At 57.9% G+C, this 23325-nt stretch overlaps 2 protein-coding genes and 1 long non-coding RNA gene across 8 annotated transcripts in view; 2 read left to right on the forward strand and 1 right to left on the reverse strand.

The window, feature by feature from the left end:
- Positions 1-14629, reverse strand: CCDC78 (coiled-coil domain containing 78). 5 transcript variants are annotated; one of them, XM_051631938.1, is made up of 14 exons: positions 14475-14629; positions 14092-14220; positions 13813-13899; positions 13373-13552; positions 9641-9808; positions 7818-7906; positions 6735-6813; positions 6078-6203; positions 4882-5093; positions 4092-4263; positions 3451-3494; positions 2243-2309; positions 1570-1670; positions 1-426 (listed from the first exon to the last, which is right to left on the reverse strand). In XM_051631938.1, exons 1-14 carry the CDS (start codon positions 14505-14507, stop codon positions 336-338), a joined length of 1578 nt encoding a protein of 525 aa, XP_051487898.1. In that variant the 5' UTR covers positions 14508-14629; the 3' UTR covers positions 1-335. The 5 variants fall into 5 exon arrangements, 4 of the variants coding, with proteins under 4 accessions (XP_051487898.1, XP_051487899.1, XP_051487903.1 ...); XM_051631939.1 differs by lacking the exon at positions 6078-6203; XR_007890858.1 differs by lacking the exons at positions 1-426; positions 3451-3494 and having other exon boundaries at positions 1590-1670.
- Positions 13031-23325, forward strand: part of LOC127390409 (uncharacterized) — a 12920-nt gene continuing 2625 nt past the window's right edge. Inside the window, exon 1 of the long non-coding RNA XR_007890859.1 lies at positions 13031-13127. This is a non-coding gene — a long non-coding RNA (uncharacterized LOC127390409). The remainder of the gene's footprint in view (positions 13128-23325) is intronic.
- IGFALS (insulin like growth factor binding protein acid labile subunit) overlaps positions 21916-23325 on the forward strand; it is a 17926-nt gene continuing 16516 nt past the window's right edge. The window contains exon 1 of one of the 2 annotated variants that reach the window (XM_051631925.1): positions 21916-22060. In XM_051631925.1, the coding sequence (XP_051487885.1) occupies positions 22045-22060 (16 nt within the window). In that variant the 5' untranslated portion in view covers positions 21916-22044. The remainder of the gene's footprint in view (positions 22061-23325) is intronic. The other variant, XR_007890857.1, reaches the window with a different exon arrangement.

Below are 23325 nucleotides of genomic sequence, written 5' to 3' on the forward strand. Positions count from 1 at the left end.
ATTGCCTTGGTGATGGTGACCTGAGATGGCCCTTGGGCTCCCAGCTAGGTCTGACCCCAGGAGACATGTTACCACAAGAGCCTGTTTCTGCAGCTCCACAGCAAAAAGCTGCCTGGGAAACTGTCCCCCCAAGTCCTGAGGTGCTGGTGGAGCAGCAGAGCCCCTGCAGCTGAGGGCTCAGAGGGGAGATGAGGCCCAGTTGTCCCATCCCATTTTAGTGCTGTTAACTGGAGACCCAGAAGACCCCCTGAGCAGGGATGGGTGCTTGCCCTGGCCAGCCCACACAACAGCAAACTCCCTGCTCTTCAGTCCCTCCTCAGTGCTGTGCTGTGGAGCTATGGGTGGTGGTGGCTGATGGTCCTTCTGGCCTCCCCAGCACTGAGCACACGTGGCACCTTCTGCAGCTGGAGCAGCTCCTGCCTGTACCTGCAAGGGGGAGGCAGCAACTGTCCCTGCCCCTGTGGTCACAGTCCCACTGCCAGCCCCCCTCCCCCTCCCAGGAGTGACAAATGCCAATGCAGGCCCTGCCTGGCCTCGCTGCACACTAATGAGGTGCAGTGTTAATTAGTGCAGAGCAGCCAGCCCGGGCACTGAGGCCTGTTGGGATCTGAGCCTGGCTGGTGTAAAACCACAGCCTGTTCCTCAGGGAAAGGTGCTTTTCCTGGCTCTGCCAGGTAATGGTGCCAGCAACAAGCCCGGGAGGCTGAGCCCAGTTCACAGCCCAGTTGGCTGGGAGGTGGGGCAGGGACAGCTGGACCATTGCTCCTGCCTGTTCCCAGCCTTCCTTCCCTGAGCAGCTCTTCCCACTGGGCAGGTGAGCAAGGAGAGAGGAACACAGCTCAAGGCACAGAGTCATGGAATGGTGTAGGTTGGGAGGGACCTTGAAGATCATCAGGTTCCAACCCCCTGCATGGGCAGGGACACCTCCCACCAGCCCAGGTTGCCCCAAGCCCCATCCAACCTGCCCTTCAACACTGCCAGGGATGGGGCAGCCACAGCTTCCCTGGGCAACCTGGGCCAGGCTCTCACCACCCTCACAGCCAAGAGTTTCCTCCTCATGTCCAACCTCAATCTCCCTCTGCCAGTTTTAATCCCTTCTCCCTTGTCCTCTCCCTCCCTGCCCTTGTCCCAAGCCCCTCCCCAGCTTTCCTGGAGCCCCTTCAGGCACTGGAAGGTGCTCTAAGGTCTCCCTGGAGCCTTCTCTTCTCCAGGCTGAACACCCCAACTCTCCCAGCCTGGCTCCAGAGCAGAGCTGCTCCAGCCCCTGGATCACTTTCATGCCCTCCTCTGGACTCACACCTGCTGGATAGGCCTTGGACTTTAGACAACCCCTCTCTCAGCTGCCTCCAAAGGACGGGTGAGTACCCAAGGAAGGAGACACGTGGTGGGGCAGGGCAGATGCTGCCCCGTGGAACAAGGAGTGGTGGCAGCTGGACATGCTGTGGGACACCAGCTGTCCCAGCAGTGCTGTGGGAAGGCAGTGGCAAGGTCAGGCACTGGGAATGAGCCTGGGAGAGAAACTTGGAGCAGGAAGCAGAGGAGCTGGGAAGAGGGATGCTGCCCTCTCACCTGGCGAGATGCTTGTCGATGTATTCCTGCAGCTCTGACACCTGCTCTTCTGCCACCACAGCCCGTGTCAGCAGCTGGCTCCTCTCCTGCTCCAAATCCTCCTGGAAGGGCAAGGAGACGTGGAGAACACAGGGAGCTCAGTGAGATGGGAATGAAGTTGCTGGGTCCTTCTCTGCCAGGTGAGACCAAGCACCTCCCCAGCTCCCAGCTCTGGCACCGCTTGGCATGAGGCTGTGGGAGCCCCAGAGCAGTGATGTGCTGGGGGAAAGGAGCCTGGGGGGCAGAGCAGGCAGCCCCTCCCTGGCCAGACCATAGATAAGGGGGACAGGGCCCCCCCCCAGGACAGGCAGCAGCCCCTGCCTGCCCAGCCATCATGAACTCCTCCAGAAGCTGCACAGATTTGTGTCTCACCCCCCTCACAGCAAAGAATTCCCTCCTCATGTCCAACCTCAATCTCCCTCTTCCAGTTTTAATCCATCCCCCTTGTCCTCTCCCTCCCTGCCCTTGTCCCAAGCCCCTCCCCAGCTTTCCTGGAGCCCCTTCAGGCACTGGCAGGTGCTCTAAGGTCTCCCTGGAGCCTTCTCTTCTCCAGGCTGAACACCCCAACTCTCCCAGCCTGTCTCCAGAGCAGAGCTGCTCCAGCCCTTTCTGCTGGGCAGTTCCAGACCTTTACCTGGGTGCTGCGTGTGAACTCCCGGAGCTGCTTCCTGACCTCTGCCCAGCCCTTCTCATCCAGCTGCCTGGGAGAGAAAAGCAGATTTTGATCATTCTCAGATGTTCAAATCCAGCAGGTCACAGAGCTCAACTTGCCCTTCAACACTGCCAGGGATGGGGCAGCCACAGCTTCCCTGGGCAACCTGGGCCAGGCTCTCACCACCCTCACAGCCAAGAATTCCCTCCTCATGTCCAACCTCAATCTCCCTCTTCCAGTTTTAACCCATTCCCCCCTTGTCCTCTCACTACAAGCCCTTATCAAAAGTCCCTCCCCAGGATCCCAACCTGAGAAAGGCAAGAGAAACACCACCTCTTTGGGATAGTCTTGCTTCTCCTCCATCCCAGTGCAGACCTGGGCTGGAACCCTTTGTGACCCTGTACCTTCCCACCATGCTCATTTTTGATGGGTTTCTTCCCCCTGTTGCATTATTCACTTGAAACTCTACCAACTATAGCTGTGGAGAGGTGGAAAATAGTGTAGGAGACATCTGAGCTGAGATTCTTCCAGCCTTTTAAAATGAGGCAGCCTAGGAGACACATCAGGGATTACATGTATTTCATCAAGCTGGGGAGGGACCTGGGACAAGGGCAGGGAGGGAGAGGACAAGGGGGATGGATTGAAACTGGCAGAGGAGAGATTGAGGTTGGACATGAGGAGGAAATTCTTGGGTGTGAGGGTGGTGAGAGCCTGGCCCAGGTTGCCCAGGGAAGCTGTGGCTGCCCCATCCCTGGCAGTGTTGAAGGGCAGGTTGGATGGGGCTTGGAGCAGCCTGGGCTGGTGGGAGGTGTCCCTGCCCATGCAGGGGGTTGGGAATAGATGATCTTTAAGGTCCCTCCCAACCTACACCATTCCATGACTCTATGATCTACCAAAGCCCTCGGGCATAGGATAAACTTCAGCTTCTAGAGATCAGTGAGACTAAAACCATGATTCAACCAAACATGTGCTGAAGAGCTTTCCTGGATGGAGGCCCAAATGACCAACTCATGGCACAGCAGGAAATGCTGCCAGCAGACGACAGCTGGCTCTGCTCCTCAGATGAGGCCCCTCCAGCTCACTTTCTCCCTATTTATTGCCATCTCCAAGCCAAGGAGAAAAGACTCCTCAATCCACACAGCAAGGAGAAATCCACATGACAAATATCCTGAGAAACAAACAGCACTTACTGCTCAGGAGACAGCAGAAAGGCTGAGGTTTCTTGCAGGCTTTTCTGAAGGAAAGGGAAGAACATTGTTGCTGTCAGCATCACCCCACTGCAGCCTCACCACTTCCAAGCAGCACAAGGTGTCCCAGCACTGTGACAGCCACCCTGGCAAGGAACTGATGTGCAGCACCATCTGAAGGTTCAGGTCTCCCACCCTTTGAAAATGTTTTTAAAGAAATAGATCTCACACAAGTCAAGAGACACGTCTCTGCCCAGGCAGAACCAGTGGGAGGAGGTGGAGCTGACTGGTGTGTTATGGAGCATGGGCTCCTGCTCAGGCATTCCAGAATGAAAAATCCCATCCTCATCCTCCCTTACCCATCTCCTCTTTTAGCAGGGAGCTGATCTGCTGGCCTGGCAGCTCTCCCACCACATCTCCTACTCCTCAGCCCTCCCAGAGCTCCATGACCCCAATCTCTGGGTCTTCCCAGCGAGGAGGGGGGCTGCTTGGACACCCCATCTCTTCCCAAAGTGAGAAAGGGAGCAAGAACTGTATGCCAGGCACAGGAAACCTTCTGGGAGGGCTGAATCAATTGCTCACGAGATGCTCCCCATCACCCCCAGCTTCCCCCAACCCCAGGACACCAGCAGCCCAGTCAGCACCTTCTCCAGCTCGTGCAGCTGCATCTCCAGTTTGGCCTTGTCCTCCCGCAGCCGGTTCAGCTCCCGCGTTGTGTTTGTCAGCAGCTCTGGGTCTGTGATGGAGAAGTGGAGCTCAGCAGGGCCACAATCCATGCAGCTGCCACCCAAGGACCTGATCTGCTCTCTCTGGAGCCTGTAACACATACAAGAGGGGTTAGTCCCTGGTGGCTTTGGTCAGGAAACAGCTCGGAGTGTCACTGATGGAGGTGTCACTTGCTTGGGACCTGTTGGCATCTGGCCACCCAGAGCCAGGTCACCTGCAGATGGGAGAGCCCAGCAGGATGCACCACATTCCTGAGAGTGTTTCTGAGCAGAGCTTGTCCTAGGAGCTATTTGTGGCTTTTATTCCACACGAATTTCTGCTGCTTCCCACAGCCCAAGCTGCTGAGAGAGCTGTGGAGCAGAGCTGAGAGCACTGCAGGGACAGGCTGGGAAGCAGGAGTTATTTGTGGTGCCTCTGCATTTCCACACCACATGGAATCCTTCCCTCACCCTCCATCTTCCATAGGAGAAACACGTGTGCAAAACAGCTCCAGGGTGTCCAGAGCACTCTGGTGTGTGGCTGGAGACTTCATGCTCCTGGCTTGTCTGGAGTAGGGACATAAACATGCACCCCAGATCCCCTGCTCCACCCAGGAGCCTGGTTCTCCTCCCTCTTGGCCATGGGGCTGGGGGTTATGGAGCACTTCCACCTGGACCTTAGCAACAAGCTGAAGAGAGAGAGGTAGCCCAGAACCTGCCTCAGCCCTACCCATAAGCAATCAGCAGGTTCTCATGCTTCTTCACCAAGTTCTTCATGCGTTTCTTGTAGCCACGTGCTGCTCCAGCCAGCTGCTCTTCCCGAGACCTGTAGGAAGCCCTGACATCCTTCAACATGGTGTCCACAAAACGTTTCATGGGAGCAGGACCAGCTGGGGCCTTGCTGGGCCCTGCTCCATTGCTGGATTTGCTGTCCATGTAGTCCTTTCAACACACAGAGAAAGAAAGGGAGGTGATCACGTCATTCCCTGAGGCATGTAACTTCCCACCGAGGTGGTGCAGGTATATTTGTGTTAACAGCAGAGAGAACAGGGAATCTCTTCCATGGTCTGAGAGCAGGAGAGACTAATGAACTTCCATTGTGGCCCTTCAAGACAGAGAAGGCATCTGGGCTGTATCAGTGACCCATCTAGGGAGTCACAAATTGGCATCAGGAATTACTACCTCTAGTTCCCTGTTCCTTCTACCACATGCTCTCTCTGCTAGCTGGAGGTGCTTCAGCATCACTCTGTTGGAAATTAAACTGTTTCAAACTGTTCTGCTGTGTCTCCTGACCCATCACCACACCATGTTCTTCAGCACCAGCCTTCTCCCAGCTCAGAAGCTCTTGCCAAAACCTGCCTACTGCTACCCGGGGGGGGGTAAAAAGGGATTTCTGCCCAGTCTCACTGCTCATGACCATCAGGTCCATGCCTTGTGCTGAGCCCTGATGGTGCTCTGGGGGCCCTACTCTACATCCAAGGTGCTTGTTCCCAGAGCCAGCTCCAGGCACTGGTGTCATACAGAGGCTGGCAGAGCTCCCTGTGGGACAGCCAGGGAGTCACCATGGAGGTGGTAACAAAGCCAGAAGTGGCATCGCCTGCCCTGCTGAGGGAGGTTGTCAGGGCAATGGTGAGTAGAAGCCAACTGGAAGGCAGCCACTGTAAATAAAGGGATCTTTCAATCCAAGTAATTTGACCAAGAAAGCAAGTCCCAGCAGAAACTCAGAGGCCCTTTGGCACGAGGAGATCCAGGCAAGGAGAGGGGCTGGAATCTCCTGCCCCAGCCAAGCCGAGGCCACCGAGCCCTTCCAGCTGCCAGCACGGGCCCTGCTGGCTGCTCTGCTCAGCAGCCCAGCAAGGAGGGGAAACTGAGGCAGCCTGCAAGGAGAGCCCTCCCCAGCAGAGCCCTGGGGCTGGTGGTACCCACCGCCACGTCCTGGATGTGCTGCGCCAGCCGGGAGCGATATTCCTCGTTCAGCTCCTTCAGCCGGAGCTGCAGCCTGGAGTTCTCTGCCTCCACCTCCTGGAGCTGGCTCTGGGAGCTCAGCAGCACCTGGGAACAGCAAAGGGGCTGTGGGAGATGAGCAGAACCCCGGGAACAGCCAAGGGGCTGTGGGAGATGAGCAGCACCTCAGCACAGCACGCACACTGGCTGCTGCCCTTGCCCTCCAGCCCAGCAAGGGGCACCAAGAAGGTCCATGAGAGATGGAGACTTCGTTTCCAAATAATCACCTTCTCTAAAGCTGGGAAGGTCCTGGGCTTTCACCTGGAAATGTTTAGAGTCTCTGTTCCCCTGGTACCTTCCATCACTGACAATCCCCCTGTGGTGATTTCACCAACTCTTTCTAAATATCAGTGAATCGATTTCCTCCCACCACCTGTGACAAGCAGCACTTTCCCCCACGTGCATCACACCCCTGGAGAAGGGACCTGCACAGGGAGGAGGAGCACCTTGGTTTGACAAACTCCCTGGAGAGGGAGAGGTGTCAAGAGCACCCAGTACAAGACCCCCACCCCCTGCTAGCTCCAGGAGAAGCTCCTGGCACCCTGGAGGAGTGTGGGTGCTGAGGGAACCTGCTCTTACCACTGATTGTTCCACCAGCTTCTGCTGAGCATTCCCAATGGCTCCCTTTGCCTCCTGCAGCTCCTTCCCCATCGCTGTCCTGGGAAGGCAGGAAGGTGGTGTGTTTATTTTAGTCCCCCCCAACTTCTCCATAGGTTCAGTACAACCAGCTTTGACAGGGAAATCACTGGGGGGTGATAAAAATCCTCAGCAGGAGCTGCCAACCCCCACCAGATGTGTGCCAACCAGCAGCCACAGGGCTCTTGCAACCAGAAGTGACTGTCCTACCAGTGAGGGTGTCATGGAATCCCAGACTGGTTTGGGTTGGAAGGGACCTTAAAGATCATCTAGTTCCAACCCCCTGCATGGGCAGGGACACCTCCCACCAGCCCAGGTTGCTCCAAGCCCCATCCAACCTGCCCTTCAACACTGCCAGGGATGGGGCAGCCACAGCTTCCCTGGGCAACCTGGGCCAGGCTCTCCCCACCCTCACAGCCAAGAATTTCCTCCTCATGTCCAACCTCAATCTCCCCTCTGCCAGTTTTAATCCATCCCCTCCCTTGTCCTCTCCCTCCCTGCCCTTGTCCCAAGCCCCTCCCCAGCTTTCCTGGAGCCCCTTCAGGCACTGGAAGGTGCTCTAAGGTCTCCCTGGAGCCTTCTCTTCTCCAGGCTGAACCCCCCAACTCTCCCAGCCTGTCTTAACAGGGCTCCAGTTCTCCAGGGTCCCTGCTGTGGCAGCCTTTGCTGGGACACAGACCCCATCCCAGCCTGTCAATGGAAGAGCCACTGGGAGGTAAGGTCTAGGGCTGGGTTCACCCCTGGGTTGTCACGTATTTGCCACGTGTGTCACCAAAGGGGGATTTTCAGAGGTGCCCAGGCCAGTGGGACACACAAACACCACCAACTTTGAAGCAGAAACCTGACCCTCTCCCAAGAGCCTTGAAAACATCAGGGTTTGCTCCCAGGCCTCCTGTGTTCCAAGGGGGAAGAGTCATTTCCCACCCTGCACCCCACCTCCTCTCCTCTGTCCAGGGATCACATCCAGCTGCCAGGAGCTCCACAAGTTGCCCTGCCAGCCAGAAGGACCTGCCCTCAAACACTCACAGTCTCTCTTCCAGCTTCTGCTGCTGCAGTTCATAGGTTTGCTTCAGTTTCTCAAGCTCTGCTTCTATGTGATCCTGGTTTCCAAGCAACTGAGGGACAAACGAAGAGGAAGATGAGACAGAGGCCTGGGCTGAGAGGGAGAAGTGAGGGGAGGCTCCAGCTGAGCACGAGTCCAGCTGACCAGTGACAAACTGGGGAAAGGACAAGTTTAACTGGGAGTGTCCAGTACCCTGTAGCATACCAGAAGGGGGGGGTGTGCTCTGGAGACAGGGCACGGGGAGGTGCACTCGTGTTGTTCTCCCATGGGAGAGTCAGGTTCCCAGCAGGAGCAGCTGGTACCACAGAGGCTGCAGAGGGCAGGGAGCACCTTGGTCCTCTCACTTTTGGGGGCTTTATCACCCCCATCTTGCTCAAGGAATGGCAAGGAGGAAAGAAGAAAGCATCCTCTGCACTTGCTGGCTCCTAAACCCCTGCCTCCCTTCACCCAGGGGCACCCACCAAGGGAACCACAGCTGCCCTCTCCCAGCCCTTCCCCCCACAAGAGCTGGAGTTATTTTTTAGTCTCATTTCTCAACTGCACAGCTTTAAAAAAAATAAAATAAATCAAAGCAGCAGCTCATCCACAAAATTCAAGTTAGCACCAAGAAGTGCCAGCCAGCTTGAAAAAAATTCCCCCTCTGCTTCCCCAAGGATCCAAGCAGCAGAGCCCCACACACTCGTGTTCAGAGGCAAGAACATAATCTGGCTGGTCTGGGGAGAGGCAGAAGGTGGCCCTTAGATGCTTGTGCTCCAAGGTGCCTGTTGGATCCCTGTTCTCCCAGGAGCCTGTTGGATCCTTGCTCTCCCAGGACCCTCCTGGATCCCTGTTCTCCCAGGACCCTCCTGGATCCCTGTTCTCCCAGGAGCCTGTTGGATCCCTGTTCTCCCAGGAGCCTGTTGGATCCCTGTTCTCCCAGGAGCCTGTTGGATCCTTGCTCTCCGAGGACCCTCCTGGATCCCTGTTCTCCCAGGACCCTCCTGGATCCCTGTTCTCCCAGGAGCCTGCTGGATCCCTGTCCTCCCAGAAGCCTGTTGGATCCCTGTTCTCCCAGGAGCCTGTTGGATCCTTGCTCTCCCAGCAGCCTGCTGGATCCCTGTCCTCCCAGCAGCCTGTTGGATCCCTCTTCTCCCAGGAGCCAGTTGGACCCCTGTTCTCCCAGGAGCCTGCTGGATCCCTGTCCTCCCAGGAGCCTGTTGGATCCTTGCTCTCCCAGGTGCCTGTTGGATCCCTGTTCTCCCAGGAGCCTGTTGGATCCCTGTTCTCCCAGCAGCCTGCTGGATCCCTGTCCTTCCAGCAGCCTGTTGGATCCCTCTTCTCCCAGGAGCCAGTTGGACCCCTGTTCTCCCAGGAGCCTGCTGGATCCCTGTCCTCCCAGGAGCCTGTTGGATCCTTGTTCTCCCAGGATCCTGTTGGATCCCTGTCCTCCCAGGAGCCTGTTGGATCCCTGTTCTCCCAGGAGCCTGTTGGATCCCTGTTCTCCCAGGATCCTGCTGGATCCCTGTTCTCCCAGGAGCCTGCTGGATCCCTGTTCTACCAGGATCCTGCTGGATCCCTGTTCTCCCAGGAGCCTGCTGGATCCCTGTCCTCCCAGGTGCCTGCTGGATCCTTGTTCTCCCAGGATCCTGCTGGATCCCTGTTCTCCCAGGAGCCTGCTGGATCCCTGTTCTACCAGGATCCTGCTGGATCCCTGTTCTCCCAGGAGCCTGCTGGATCCCTGTCCTCCCAGGAGCCTGCTGGATCCTTGTTCTCCCAGGGGCTGGTGGCAGGGCAGGGAGGTCCTTACCTTCTCCCTCTGAGCTGAGGGCTGGCACTCCCTTGCTCGCTCTCTTTCCAGCTCAGCAGTGGATTCCTTGGCCACGGCAGGGAAGGGGTTGCTCTCCGTGCCAGGAAGGCTGCTCCTGGCATTGGCCAGGTTGAGCAGCTCCATGCTGAGCTCCTCATTCCTCATCACCTGCCAGGTGAAACAAGAAGGAAAGAGCTCCTGAAATCCTGCCCCTCCAGCTTGGCTGCTCCCCTCTGCTCTCCGTGGGTACCCGAGGCAGGTGCTCACATCCCCTCCTGGAATCAAGTCTGAAGATATCATGAGAATTCCCTAATTCTCATGGGAACCACCACCAAGGCATCAGGATTACCCAGATGGATCCTGATTCCCTCTGCCCATCTCACTCTGGCATTCAAACACAATCCCTGGTGTCAGCCCAGCCCTGGGCACAGCTCAGCCCTGACCTCCAGCCTCCCTCCTTCCAGCTTTCCAACCTTGGACAACAACCCTGAACAGTGCTGGAGCCCAGAAGGGAAGAGAAGGGCCCCAATCTCCATCCCTCAGGGCTGCCATCACCCAGTGAATTCCAGTTTGGTTGGCAGGCATCCCTCCAGCAGCAGCAGCAGCAGCAGCAGCAGCCCACGGCACCGCGGGGGCAGCAGCCAAGGGATTCAAAGCTGGTGTGAAGTGACACATTTCCAAAAAAGAGAAAGAGGATCTGAATGAGAAAGGGGCTGTTACAGGTGATCTGGAAGGAACACTGAGGGAATTCATGTCTCACGGGAGGGTTTCTATGTAGATAACAAAGCTTTGATGGGGTTTATGACTGGGGACAAGCTTGAGTAATTGTTACCATGGCAGTGAATCGGGAGGATGGGAGGCAGAGGTCATCTGAGTCATCCGTGGAGAGAATAGCTTATCAAAAGATAGCACAGGGTGGGCTGAGGGAGAGAGGAGAAAAGAGGCTGACAAAGAGGTGAGATATACAGCTGTGAAAACTGACAGCTAGGCAGAGCCAGCCTGCTTGTTCCCCAACCCAAAGCCAGCCATCCGCAGCTGCCAGCCCTGAAGATTCCATCAGGGGGTGGGGGGAAACACACACACAAGCACAGAAGTACCTGCTCAGGGCAAGAAAGGCAAAGCCCAGGTTTGTGAGGGGCTTCTCTGCCTCCCCTGTGCTTCCCAAGCCTGGCCCAGCTCCAGGGAAAACCCCAGCGTGGAACTGGCCCGGAGGCAGTTGGGTTCCCTCCTTTGGATCCTGCCAGAACAAAAGGAGGAGGAGGAAAAGCAGAGTGGAGGAAAAGGTCAGAGTCTTGAAAAGGAGGAATTTCCAGCGAGTTAGAGAACAGGGACAAAGTGACCCGGCTGGCATCTCCTGAAAGGCAGCTCCCCAGGGCCAGGCAAGGCCAGCCCTGCCCTGCTCCTTGCCCCGGGGAGATGTGTGAACGTACAAAGGGGGCTGCCACAATTCCAAGGCAGGAATTCCGAGGCACAATTCCAAGGCTGTTCCCTGCGAGGGAGAGGGAATGAAACGAGCTCGCTGAGCTGCCCCTGCACCAAGGAGCCATGACAACATATTGGCAAGGTCACAAGTAGCACTTGTAATTGGGAGTGTGTGAAGGGCTCATTGTCTCCCCCAGCAGAGCCGCGGGGAAGGGGAGGGGGCAGAACCACACGCTGCTTTTCCCCCTTTCCTTTGGGAAAGTCCAGACTGGGAAAATAATGAGCAAGGGGCCCATGCAGTGACAAGCCCCAGCCTGCCAAGTCGGAGCCTCTTTTGCTTCAGGGCAGGGATGCTTGGTAGCTGGAGCCAAGAAATTGGGCTTAAAACCCTCAGCCTATGAATTACAAGCAGGGAGTTCACCTTTGGCTTCTGGACTCTGCTCCAGCACTTCCTCAGGATGCTCTCCAGGCACGTAAAGGAATCCATGTGCTTTCACTCTCGGGAGAGAGTCCAGGATCCATGTGAAAGGAGGGGTGTTGTTCCCACCACCCTGTTAAACCCATGGCTGCCAGCTGAAACTCCAACTTGGGATGAACTCATGGCACCACCTTGGGGATGAGAAGCAGGCCTGGCTGCTGAGCGTGGAGCTGCTCCCCTGCAGAGGCAGCACCCTGTCACTGCAGCCTTGGTGACAGCCACACGTGCTGTGCCCTGTGCTCCAGGGTGGCTTCACACCCCTGCAAGCTGCTGAGCTTGCCTCCTCAGAAGAAATTTCCATTTCTCAGCTGACAGGAGAGAAATGAGAGCCTCAGAGAGGCACTAACTCACAAGGGGCAACGGTTTTAAGCTGAAAGAGGGGAGATTGAGATGGGATATTGGGAAGAAATTCTTTGCTGTGAGGGTGGTGAGACTCTGGCCCAGGTTGCCCAGGGAAGCTGTGGCTGCCCCATCCCTGGCAGTGCTGAAGGGCAGGTTGGATGGGGCTTGGAGCAACCTGGGCTGGTGGGAGGTGTCCCTGCCCATGCAGGGGGTTGGATCTTGATGAGCTTTCAGGTCCCTCCCAACCCAAACCAGTCTGGGATTCTATGATTTGCAACGAGGTGATGATGACCCCATCCATTCCTCAGGCAGGGCTCTGCAGACCAATGCCACCATCAGGACAGACTGGACACTGCCTAAACCCTCTTGCTTGCTCCCAGTCCCACATCTTCCCACCACAGCTCTGCACTGGGCCAGCACAGTAAACCAGGCTGTTTGCCTGAAGCAGCTACACTATCTGCCAGAGGAGCTGGAGGGTGCCAGTCATCAGATCCCACTCAGAGATGGAGAAGTGGGAGAGGGGAGAGGGAGGGAAGAGAGGAATGTCTATAGAAACAGCAATTCTTGCCAAAAACACACATCTGGGTCCAAAAGGCTTTAGTTAATAATTGCTAAGCTAAGAGTCACCAGGAAACTGGATCTATTTTAAGGCACAATCAGAAACTTGCTTATGTCTATAAACTTGCCGACCTCAAAACTTCCCAGGCCCCTTCCTGCTGCCTCCAGAAAGGGACTCCAGCCCCTTCCCACGCAAGCCAGGCAGAAATAAAGGGGAACAAAGCAAGCTGGGAGCCAGGAGGAACAGGCCCCACTGTCACCTCCCTGCTTCTGCTGGTGACAGGGCTCTGGGGTGGCATGAAAAGAGGAGGACTCTGATCACAGGGTGCTCAGGAGAGCAGGCACAGGGATCAGGGTGGTGGTCTCTGCTGAGCAGAGGGGGTTCTGCTGGAAGGTGAGCATGGTAGAAGAACAGGCTCCAGGGAGACCTCAGAGCACCTTCCAGTGCCTGAAGGGGCTCCAGGAAAGCTGGGGAGGGGCTTGGGACAAGGGCAGGGAGGGAGAGGACAAGGGGGATGGATTAAAACTGGCAGAGAGGAGATTGAGGTTGGACATGAGGAGGAAATTCTTGGCTGTGGGGTGGTGAGAGCCTGGCCCAGGTTGCCCAGGGAAGCTGTGGCTGCCCCATCCCTGGCAGTGTTGAAGGGCAGGTTGGATGGGGCTTGGAGCAACCTGGGCTGGTGGGAGGTGTCCCTGCCCATGCAGGGGGTTGGAACTAGATAATCTTTAAGGTCCCTCCCAACCCAAACCATTCTGTGAGCTGATGATTCTGTGAAATCCCTGGGCCCTGAAAACACAACCATGCCCCAGCTGCCAAACCACGGCCCATGGACACACAGCCCCAACCAACCCAACTGCCTGTAGCCCGGGTCCCTGGGAGACAGAGTGGAGAACAGCACAGAGAACAGAGTGAACACCACAGCCTGTCTCACCTCCTGGTCCAGTTCTTTGCCCAGGGCCAGGTAATTGCTCTTCAAAATGATGTACTCATCTGCCAGCTCCTTCCGGCTGCTCTCCAGGGCGCGCAGACGTTCCCGCAAGGAATCCTGCTCCCCGGTCACCTGCTCACTGCAGAGCTCCAGCTCCTGCACACGCTTCTCCAGGGCCAGGATCTGCAGAGGGGAGGCAGCAGAAGCAAGACTGTGGCAGAGACCAGCAGGGATTGCAGAGGGTTCATTTGGCCAGCAGGCTCAGGCAGACTGGGACTTAGAGAGATGAGTTTTGTGGTACCTGGAGCACTGGGGGGACACGTTCCTGTAGCTAAAGCCAAGAGAGCACAGCAAGGAAAGGAAGGAAGGGTGGGGAAGGTGCTGGGGTTTTGGTTAAAGGCATAAAGAGCTGAAATCAGCTATTTCCAAGGTTTTTTGGGTACCATATTTTTCAGTTCAAAGTTCTCCGTCTCATACTGCTCCTTCATCTTGTTCGTCTCGATCTGGAGATCCAGGAGATCTTTGGAAATCTAGGAGAGAGAAGGGACATAGGAAAGGTCATGGAATGACACTGAGGCCAACCCAGCTTCAACAGGTCACACCAGGGAAGGGAGCACAACACCTACACCCCTAGAAGAAGAGGCCCCAGCATTTTCCACTAGGTTTTCCACTGCCCTCACACAGCTCCATGGCTCAGTTCTCTCCAACTCCCAAAGTTTTACCTTCAGTTTTTCCTCTTCACCGAAGCCCATTCTGGTTGACAAATCCATCCTGGAGCCAGCCAGCCTCCTCATCCTCTCCTGCAGGTCTCCAAGCCCATCCAGCCTCTCCCTCCTCTCCTGCTGCTGCACCTGGAGACACAAACATCTGGGGCAGCTGCTGGGGCAGCAGAGCCCTCCTCTCCCACCGCCGAGCTGGTGCAGGAGCACAGCACATCCAGCTTTTTGGAGCTTGAACACATTGTAGTTGGGCTTTCCAGCTGCTGTTTCCCTCCTGTGGTTAAGATTCCACCTGCAGAGGGTTGGTGCCAGGGCCTGGGAAGGGGCTGCACAGCTTCCCACCTGTATTTTCAGTAGCCAGGTGCTTCCCATGTCAGAGTACTTACATTCTCATTCCCTGCAACACTTCCCAAATCCATCTGCTTGGCTGCTCAGCACTTGGTTCTTTGCATGGATCAGGATCTAAGGATCCTTCTGGCAGCAACTCTTCCCTCCAGGCAGGGCACCAGCAGCGTTGCTAACAACTTTGGTTACTAGCAGGTGTGGCATCCACCTTGGGTTGAAGGTGGAGCCAATGATTACAGCGCCCCCGGGGAAAGGAAAAGAGGCTCCTTGGGAGGTTTCTGTTCAGATACTGAAACCAGAAGCTGAGCACTGAAGCAGGCTGACAGCTCAGAGGCATCGTTCTGTCAGACCATCACTCTTACAGACCATTCCCCTTACAGACCATTCCCAAAATCCACCTGCAGGGATCCCTACAGAACGTCACATCTGATGAAGCCACGAATTAATCCAACCATCTGCTGCCAGACCCTCTGGTAACATTTAAGATGAAGTTGCTTCCAGGCAATCTGCTTTTGATCTCCACCATCCCTGCACCTCCTGTGTCCATCAGCCATGCAAAGGGGACCAGGATCTCTGAGCTCTGACCAAGCCACAGCTGGTGACAGGAAAGACCTTCCCCCATTGATCACTTTGCATCGTAACTGTGGTTGGAAAAGACCTGTCAGATCATCCAGTCCAACCATTAACCCAGCCCTGCCAAGGCCCCCACTAACCCCTGCCCCTCAGCACCACATCTACATGGCTTTGAACCACCTCCATGTGGAAAAATAGGAGTTTTGAAGCAAAACATGCACTGAAACAAACCCTGATGAGCCCAGACAGGGGAGAACCTGTGCTGGGCTTCTCACCACTGCTCACTCCAACTGCAACCATCAAGCAACCAACAGCTTCCAAGCATGTGCCAAGCTAAAACAGGACTTCAACAGAGTCTCTGGTGGAAGAGCAAGGGTAACAGAGAACACAAGGCATGGGGGATCCTGCTGGAAGACCTTGGTGACCTGCAGCCCTGGGGTAAAACCAGCCAGTTCTTGATGGTCTCATTTTGGGGGCATTATCACTGCTAGTTCTGTTGAGTGGGTGAGTTTAGGGAAGAACTTGTCAGAGAAGAAAAGCTTTGACAATGTGATGTTCAAAAAAGACCCCAGCTCTGAAGAGCTGCTTGATGTCTGTCAAAGCAACAAGGATGACAGAGGGAGAGGGGCCATCCTGGTGGAAGCTCTGGGCCCAGCAGAACTCACCAGCTCCTCACCTGGTCCAGGCTCTTGGAGAAGATCAGAGAATCATAGACTGGTTTGGGTTGAAAGGGACCTTAAAAGATGATCTAGACTGAACCCCCTGCATGGGCAAGGACACCTCCCACCAGCCCAGGCTGCTCACAGCCCCATCCAACCTGCCCTTCAACACTGCCAGGGATGGGGCAGCCACAGCTTCCCTGGGCAACCTGGGCCAGGCTCTCACCACCCTCACAGCCAAGAATTCCCTCCTCATGTCCAACCTCAATCTCCCCTCTGCAAGTTTTAATCCCTCCCCTCCCTTGTCCTCTCCCTCCCTGCCCTTGTCCCAAGTCCCTCTCCAGCTTTCCTGGAGCCCCTTCAGGCACTGGAAGGTGCTCTAAGGTCTCCCTGGAGCCTTCTCTTCTCCAGGCTGAACACCCCAGCTCTCTCAGTCTCCATAAATGCTGCTGTGAGGATGAAAAAGCCCCTCACCACAGATTCCACCAACAGCCACAGAAGCCAGACCCAGGGGCTCTTCAGGGGCTCGGGGGAAGGAGACGCTAACAAGACATGCAATTATGTCTCATTTTTCTGCAGAAGAACTTAACAGACCCGAAGTAATTTTATTAAGGTAATGAAAGAGCTGGTGAGAGTTCAGTCTCTCCACCCCCACTGCTGAGAAGGAAGCCACATTCACACACTGCCCGTGGTGCTGGGGGCCCAGAAGGCTCTGGTGGATGTTCCAGCACACAGAGGAGCCCAGATGTGCTCCCACTCCCCAGGTGCTCCCTGGTTCCCAGCCCCAGGGACAGGGACACACGCAGGGTGGCTTATGTCACTGTCCCTGACACCCCAGCCCCAGAAGGGCCCTGAAATCAAAGAATCCCAGACTGGTTTGAGTTGGAAGGGACCTGAAAGATCATCAGGTTCCAACCCCCCTGCATGGGCAGGGACACCTCCCACCAGCCCAGGCTGCTCCAAGCCCCATCCAACCTGCCCTTCAACACTGCCAGGGATGGGGCAGCCACAGCTTCTCTGGGCAACCTGGGCCAGGGTCTCACCACCCTCACAGCCAAGAATTTCCTCCTCATGTCCAACCTCCATCTCCCCTCTGCCAGTTTTAGTTGCTTCCCCCTTGTCCTCTCCCTCCCTGCCCTTGTCCCAAGCCCCTCCCCAGCTTTCCTGGAGCCCCTTCAGGCACTGGAAGCTGCTCTAAGGTCTCCCTGGAGCCTTCTCTTCTCCAGGCTGAACCCCCCAGCTCTTCAACACTGCCAGGGATGGGGCAGCCACAGCTTCCCTGGGCAACCTGTTCCAGGCTCTCACCACCCTCACAGCCAAGAATTTCCTCCTCATGTCCAACCTCAATCTCCCCTCTGCCAGTTTCAATCCATTCCTCCTCATCCTCTCCCTCCGTGCCCTTGTCAAAAGCCCCCCCCCCCAGCTTCCAGCTGACAAATATCCCACCCCAGCAAAGCCGGGTGGTCCTGGAGTCCCTGGGGTGCCCGTTTCACCGGGCAAGTAGCAAGAGAAGCCTGGTGAACTCACACAGACACAGGATTCTTTCTGCCCCTGCAGTGCCCAGGAGAGCCTGGCAAAGGCCCCGGGGGGTGGGGGGGCAGGTGCTGCAGCAGCACCAGCACTAACCAGTCCCCGCTTTTCCCACGGATTGGGAGCACGAGGCACATCTCGTCCAGGATCACAGCACACACAGCCAGGCCGGGCAGGGTTTCAGGCTGTCATTGCCAGCCCAAAACCTTCACCGGGGCTCCGGATCCAGACCAAACACAACCGCCGCGTCTCCTTAAAACCCGGCGGGCGCCGAGACGCCGAGTTCTCCGTCTCCTCTCCTCACCAAGGCCACTTTTAAACCAACCGGCAGGAAGGCCGGAGCAGCTGCGGGCTCTGAGGGGGGGGGCGAGATTCTCACCCCGGGGGACGCGGCTCGAAGAGACGAAAAAGCTTCTCCCCCCCCCCGAAACAAAAATAAAGAACAAATCCACAGCGGCTCCAGAGAAAAAAACCGGTTGACACCTTCCAGCACCAGCCGGGGGTCCCGGGGCCCTGGGGGGGGGGAGCGAGGCCTGCTCCCCCGGGCAGCGCCGCCGCCGTTTCCATGGCAACGGGCCCGGGCGGCAGCGCCCCCGGGCGGCGGGAGGCCTCGCGGCGCCGCTGCACCCCCCGGGGACCCCCTGCCCCCCCCAGACCCGCCCCGCGGGGATCCCGGGGCCACCGACTGGTTTGGGCTGGGGGGACCCCAAAGGTGATGTAGTCCCAACCCCCTGCATGGGCAGGGACACCTCCCACCAGCCCAGGCTGCTCCAAGCCCCATCCAACCTGCCCTTCAACACTGCCAGGGATGGGGCAGCCACAGCTTCCCTGGGCAACCTGGGCCAGGCTCTCACCACCCTCACAGCCCAGAATTCCCTCCTCATGTCCAACCTCAATCTCCCTCTGCCAGTTTTAACCCATCCCCCTTGTCCTCTCCCTCCCTGCCCTTGTCCCAAGCCCCTCCCCAGCTTTCCTGGAGCCCCTTCAGGCACTGGAAGCTGCTCTAAGGTCTCCCTGGAGCCTTCTCCTCTCCAGGCTGAACACCCCAACTCTCCCAGCAGAGCAGAGCTGCTCCAGCCCTTGGATCATTTTTGTGACCACCTCTGGACTCCTTCCAACAGCTCCTTGTCCTTCCTGTGCTGGGGACACCAGAGCTGGACACCACACTGCAGCTGGGATCCAATGCCCCTTCTGCTGCTGCAGCTCCTGGGGAACAGCCTCTCTCCATCCTTCCCCCAAGCCCCCTTCTCCACTGACAGGCTCCAAGAAGGTCTTCTCCAGGCTGGACAACCCCAACTCTCCCAGCCTGGCAGCGGGTCTTCCAGCCCCCTGCCCATTTCCATGGTCCCCTCTGACAGGTCCACCTTGTACCAGGCCCCCAGAGCTGGATGAGAGCTCCAGGGGGTCTCACGAGAGGGGGACAATCATCTCCCTTGACCTGCTGCCCACAGGGCTCCTGATGCAGCCCAGGAGATGATGGGGTGGCTGCAACAGCTCGTTGTCAGCTCATGTCCCGTTTGTCACCCCCCCAGCATCTCCAGGTGCTTTCCTGCAGGGTGGAGAAGGAGGGCTGGGACAGGGCAGGCAGGGAGAGCTGGGCAGCAGGGACAGCCATGTCTCCTGGGGCAGGAGAAAGGCCTGTGGCCCCTCAGCCACATTCCTGCTCTGCCCCACCTGAAGCCCAGGCTGATCCCTCCATGACTGGGATCAGCACTTCCCTCTTCCCATGTGCCTTCCAACCACCCACTCCTGGGGACTCCCCTTCTCCCTAAAACTCCAGGTTTGGGCTTTTTCCCCCCTGTGCCCCCAGAGATGGCCCTGGCCACCCTGAGTCACAGCTCGGGGATGTCCCCACTTGCCCAGTCCAACCAGTCCAGCCAGACTGGTGGGGGTGATGAAGTTTTTGTGGAACACCAGTGTTGCAATAAGTGTCCCAAAGAGCCACCAACACCTCAGCCACCTTTCCTGAGTCCCCAAGAGCCACCAACACCTCAGCCACCTTTCCCAGCTCCCCAAGAGCCACCAACATCTCAGCCACCTTTCCCAGCTCCCCAAGAGCCACCAACATCTCAGCCACCTTTCCCAGCTCCCCAAGAACCACCAACATCTCAGCCACCTTTCCTAGCTCCCCAAGAACCACCAACACCTCAGCCACCTTTCCCAGCTCCCCAAAGAGCCACCAACATCTCAGCCACCTTTCCCAGCTCCCAAAGAACCACCAACACCTCAGCCACCTTTCCCAGCTCCCAAGAACCACCAACACCTCAGCCACTGCTGGGGCTGGCACGTTGGGGCTGAGGAGCTGGTTGCCCTGGCACCAGGAGATGCTCTCCTCCAGGTGGAGATGGCACCTGGCAAGACTTATGAAAAACACTTCAGCTGGGACAACCCCAGCAGGGTCACCAGGTCCCTGCTGAGCTGGCCCCGGGCCGGGGTGGACCAAGGGAGCTCCCCACATCCCACCAGTCTCCCCAGTTCCAGCAGACCCGACCACCAGTGCTGGTCCCTCCCCAGCTCAGCCAGCCCACGTGCTGGGGACAGAAGAGGGGGGGGACAGCTGGTGGCATTTCCCCACCTGGGGAGGGACCTGCTGGGGAAGGCAATGAGTCCTGAGAGCTCCAAGAGGTTTAAAAGGCCCTTTTTTAAAAAAAAATGCTTTTGCTGCTTTCCCTAATACCATTACAACCTTCTCCATGGCAACCAGGTGGGGCAGCTCAGACTTTGGTCCCAGCCAGGAGGGAAGATTAACTAACCAGTGGAGCTGAAAGGATGGAGGGGATCAGGCAGGGAGGTCCATGGCCACCCACGGGGACACAAAGCAAGGTCCCCACGGTGGTCCCAAGGGAGGTCAGGCAGGCACCAGGTCCTGGTGTACGGGATGGGCTGGTGGTGGGACCAAGAAGGGTCTGAGCATCCCCACCACAGGGCAGGTCTGGAGGAGAGGACCTCAAGAGGGTTTCAAGGTGGAGCTGGGTCTAGCTCTTCCCACTGGGAATTCACTAATTACCTCCTTTAACTTCCCTGTGACAACCAGTTGGGCATTTTATAGAACGGTTTGGGTTGGGAGGAACCTTCAAGATCACCCAGCTCCCCAGGAGAGACCTGGATACAGGGACAAACCCACTCCCAGCCCCAGGTAGGACTTGGATAAACCTCCTGGAGAGGTTTTGTGGGTTTTGGCTGCCGGGTCCCTGCTGGTTCAGCTCTTTTTTTTGAGCTCCCAGATTGATTCCTCCCCTGTGTCAATATGTGCTCAGTGCCCATTAGCGGGCGTGTGTCTCTCCAGCTCACATTGCTCCCAATCCATAATTTCCCAGAAGAGAGGATTAAAAATAGAGGTGAGGGGGGTGGGGAGGGAAGAGCACTGCTTGGGGACAGGAGAAAATGAGACAGGGAGGAAGAAGAACTCGTGGGGACCTCAGGTTGCAAAGCTGGAGCTTGGGAACCACCCCGCCCCCCCCTCTGCTGTCTCTTCCCATGGGGATGGTCCAGTTTTGGCTGGTGGGGTTGGCAAAACCTCCTGAGTGAAGTGGTGAAGAGCAGAGATGTGGCCTTGGAGCTTGGGGTTGGAGCCAGGCTCCCATGGGGAATGTCCATGGTGTGGAGAACCCCCCCTGCTCCAGCTCGGAGATGAGCAGGGCGGGAATTGGGGTTGGGAAGAGTTTCAACACAAGCAGGAGCTGCCTGTTCCTGGAGCTGTTGGATGTGGAGAAGGGCAGCCCTTGGGCCTGGTGGGTCTTCAAGGAGGACCAGGGCACGGGGAAAGCTTAGCCATGGCTTTTCCATGCTGCAGCCACTGGCCCATGGGGCTCCTCGTGCTGGGGCAGAAGTTTTCATGTATTTCTTTTCTTCCTTCCCTGGAAACTGGCACGAGGTTCTGCAGAAGCCACATTGGACACTGGTGGGGGAACGACCTGGGCCACGGAACGAGGTCACCGGGCCCCCCGAGGTGGTTTGGATCAGCTGCACAGGCAGAGAGTGTGATCCAGCACCAAGCCCTGGAGCATCACCCACCATCACCCCCCTCCACCTGGGGCTGCCAGAGGAGCCCAGGGGACCTTCTCAGCTGTCCCCTGGGCTGTGCCCTCTGCCTCCCTGTGCCCCTAAAGCCCAAAGCAGTGTCCCCAGCCCTGTCCCCTCACAGCAGGCAGATGTACCCACAGCGGGGGCTGTAGGTTCAGCTCCACAGCTCCCAGTCCCAAACAGAGCTTTTCCCCCCCATTATCCAACTCACTTCCCACTTGCACCACCATCAAACCTGGGGGATTTCAGCCCGTCTCCTGGGAAGGACAACCCCTCACCCACCCACCCACCCCCCCCCAGCACACTCCAAGCCCCAGTGGGTGTTTTTTTGGGGTGCAGGTGCAGCCTGAGAACCCTCTCCCAGGCCTCACCAAGAGCATCCCCCTGGGACAGGCACCCATGGAAGGGTCAGCACTGCTGCTCAGGGATCTCCAGGAGGCCACAGCACGACCGTGGGACAACCCAGGAGGTTTCTCCAGCCACACAAACCCCATCTGCCAGCAGGACCACCCTCACCAGGACACCCCCCCCCCCTTCTTTCCCCACCCCACAGCCTGCCCTCCTGGGCATCTCCTCTCATCTTTAGCTGCTAGAAGAGAAGGTAAGGATCGAAGAAGGGGAGAAAGCCAGGACCTGAGCCCAGGTGCTGCTGGCCTGGCCCCAGGTCCTGGCCCAGCAGCAGTGGGGTTAAGCGTGGCTGGCCCGGTGTCAAGGTGGTTGCTCCATCCCTGCGCAGGGGCCGGAGAGCAGAGAGGGGACAGGGAAGGCTGGAGAGGGGACAGGGAAGGCTGGAGAGGGGACAGGGAAGGCCACCCTGCCCGTGGCCATGAGCGCAGGCAAAGGTGAGGCCCTGGGGGGGGGACACCTGCCTGTCCCAGGAGGGTGGGACGTGGTTGGGGGGCAAAACACACACACTAAAACTCCACTTGGCTTCCCTCTCACGTCACCTTTGAGCTTTTCTCCCCCTCTCTGCTAACAAGGCAGTTGGGGAGTCCCTGGGGGGGGAGGGGGGGCACCCACAGGGCTAGGTGGGGGCTGCAGGGATGGGCAGGGGTCCCACACTGAGACCCCAAGGAAGGGGAAGTCGGTGGGGCTGAGGGGAAAGGAGGGGGGGAGGGGGGAGCTGCTGCTGGCTCTGCCCCAGGGGAAGGGAGTAAGGAGGGATTAATTTGGGGAGGGGGTCCCTGCACCCGTGGGGGCTGAGCTGAGGGTGATCCTGCTTCTGCTCCCAAGGGCAGATCCAGGCTCTGAAACCTCCTGCAGCCACCCAGGGTGTGTGAGGGGCTGGGACTGAGCCCTCCACCCACCCCCTGGCATCGCAGGCACCCAGGGGGGGAGGGAGGTTCTGGGGCTCCCCTGGGGCAGCCATCACCCCACAACCTCAGGGAGGTCCCAGGAGGGTCCCCTATAGGGCAGCCAGAATCCCACGAGCCAGGGTGATCCCTAGAACAGCCACCACCCCAGACCCTCAGGGAGGTCCCACGAGGGTGCTCTACAGGGCAGCCCACGAGGCAGGGGGAACCAGGGGGGGTTTCAGGGGGAGCCCCATGAGGCAGCTATTGTCCCATGGTCCAGGGTGATCCCTAGAACAGCCATCACCCCATGAGCCAGGAGGGGTCCCGGGGGGATTGGGGGGGTGTTTCTCCTAGGGCTGCCACTGCCCCACAACCCATGGGAGTCCCAGGGGAGCAGCCATCACTCCATGAACCCAGGGGGTCCTGGTGGGTCCCAGGGGGGGGCAGCCATCACTCCATGAACCAAGGGGGTCCTGGTGGGTCCCGGGGGGGGGCAGCCATCACTCCATGAACCCAGGGGGTCCTGGTGGGTCTCAGGGGGGGGGCAGCCATCACTCCATGAACCCAGGGGGTCCTGGTGGGTCCCAGGGGGGGGGCAGCCATCACTCCATGAACCCAGGGGGTCCTGGTGGGTCCCAGGGGGGGGGGCAGCCATCACTCCATGAACCCAGGGGGTCCTGGTGGGTCCCAGGGGGGGCAGCCATCACTCCATGACCCAGGAGAGTCCCAGGATAGTCTTGGTGGGTCCCAGGGGGGGCAGCCATCACCCCAAGACCCAGGGGGGGTGGGGGTGGGTCTTAAAAGGGACCTGG

Source organism: Apus apus, chromosome 14 (assembly GCF_020740795.1).
Source record: "Apus apus isolate bApuApu2 chromosome 14, bApuApu2.pri.cur, whole genome shotgun sequence".
NCBI lineage: Eukaryota > Metazoa > Chordata > Aves > Apodiformes > Apodidae > Apus > Apus apus.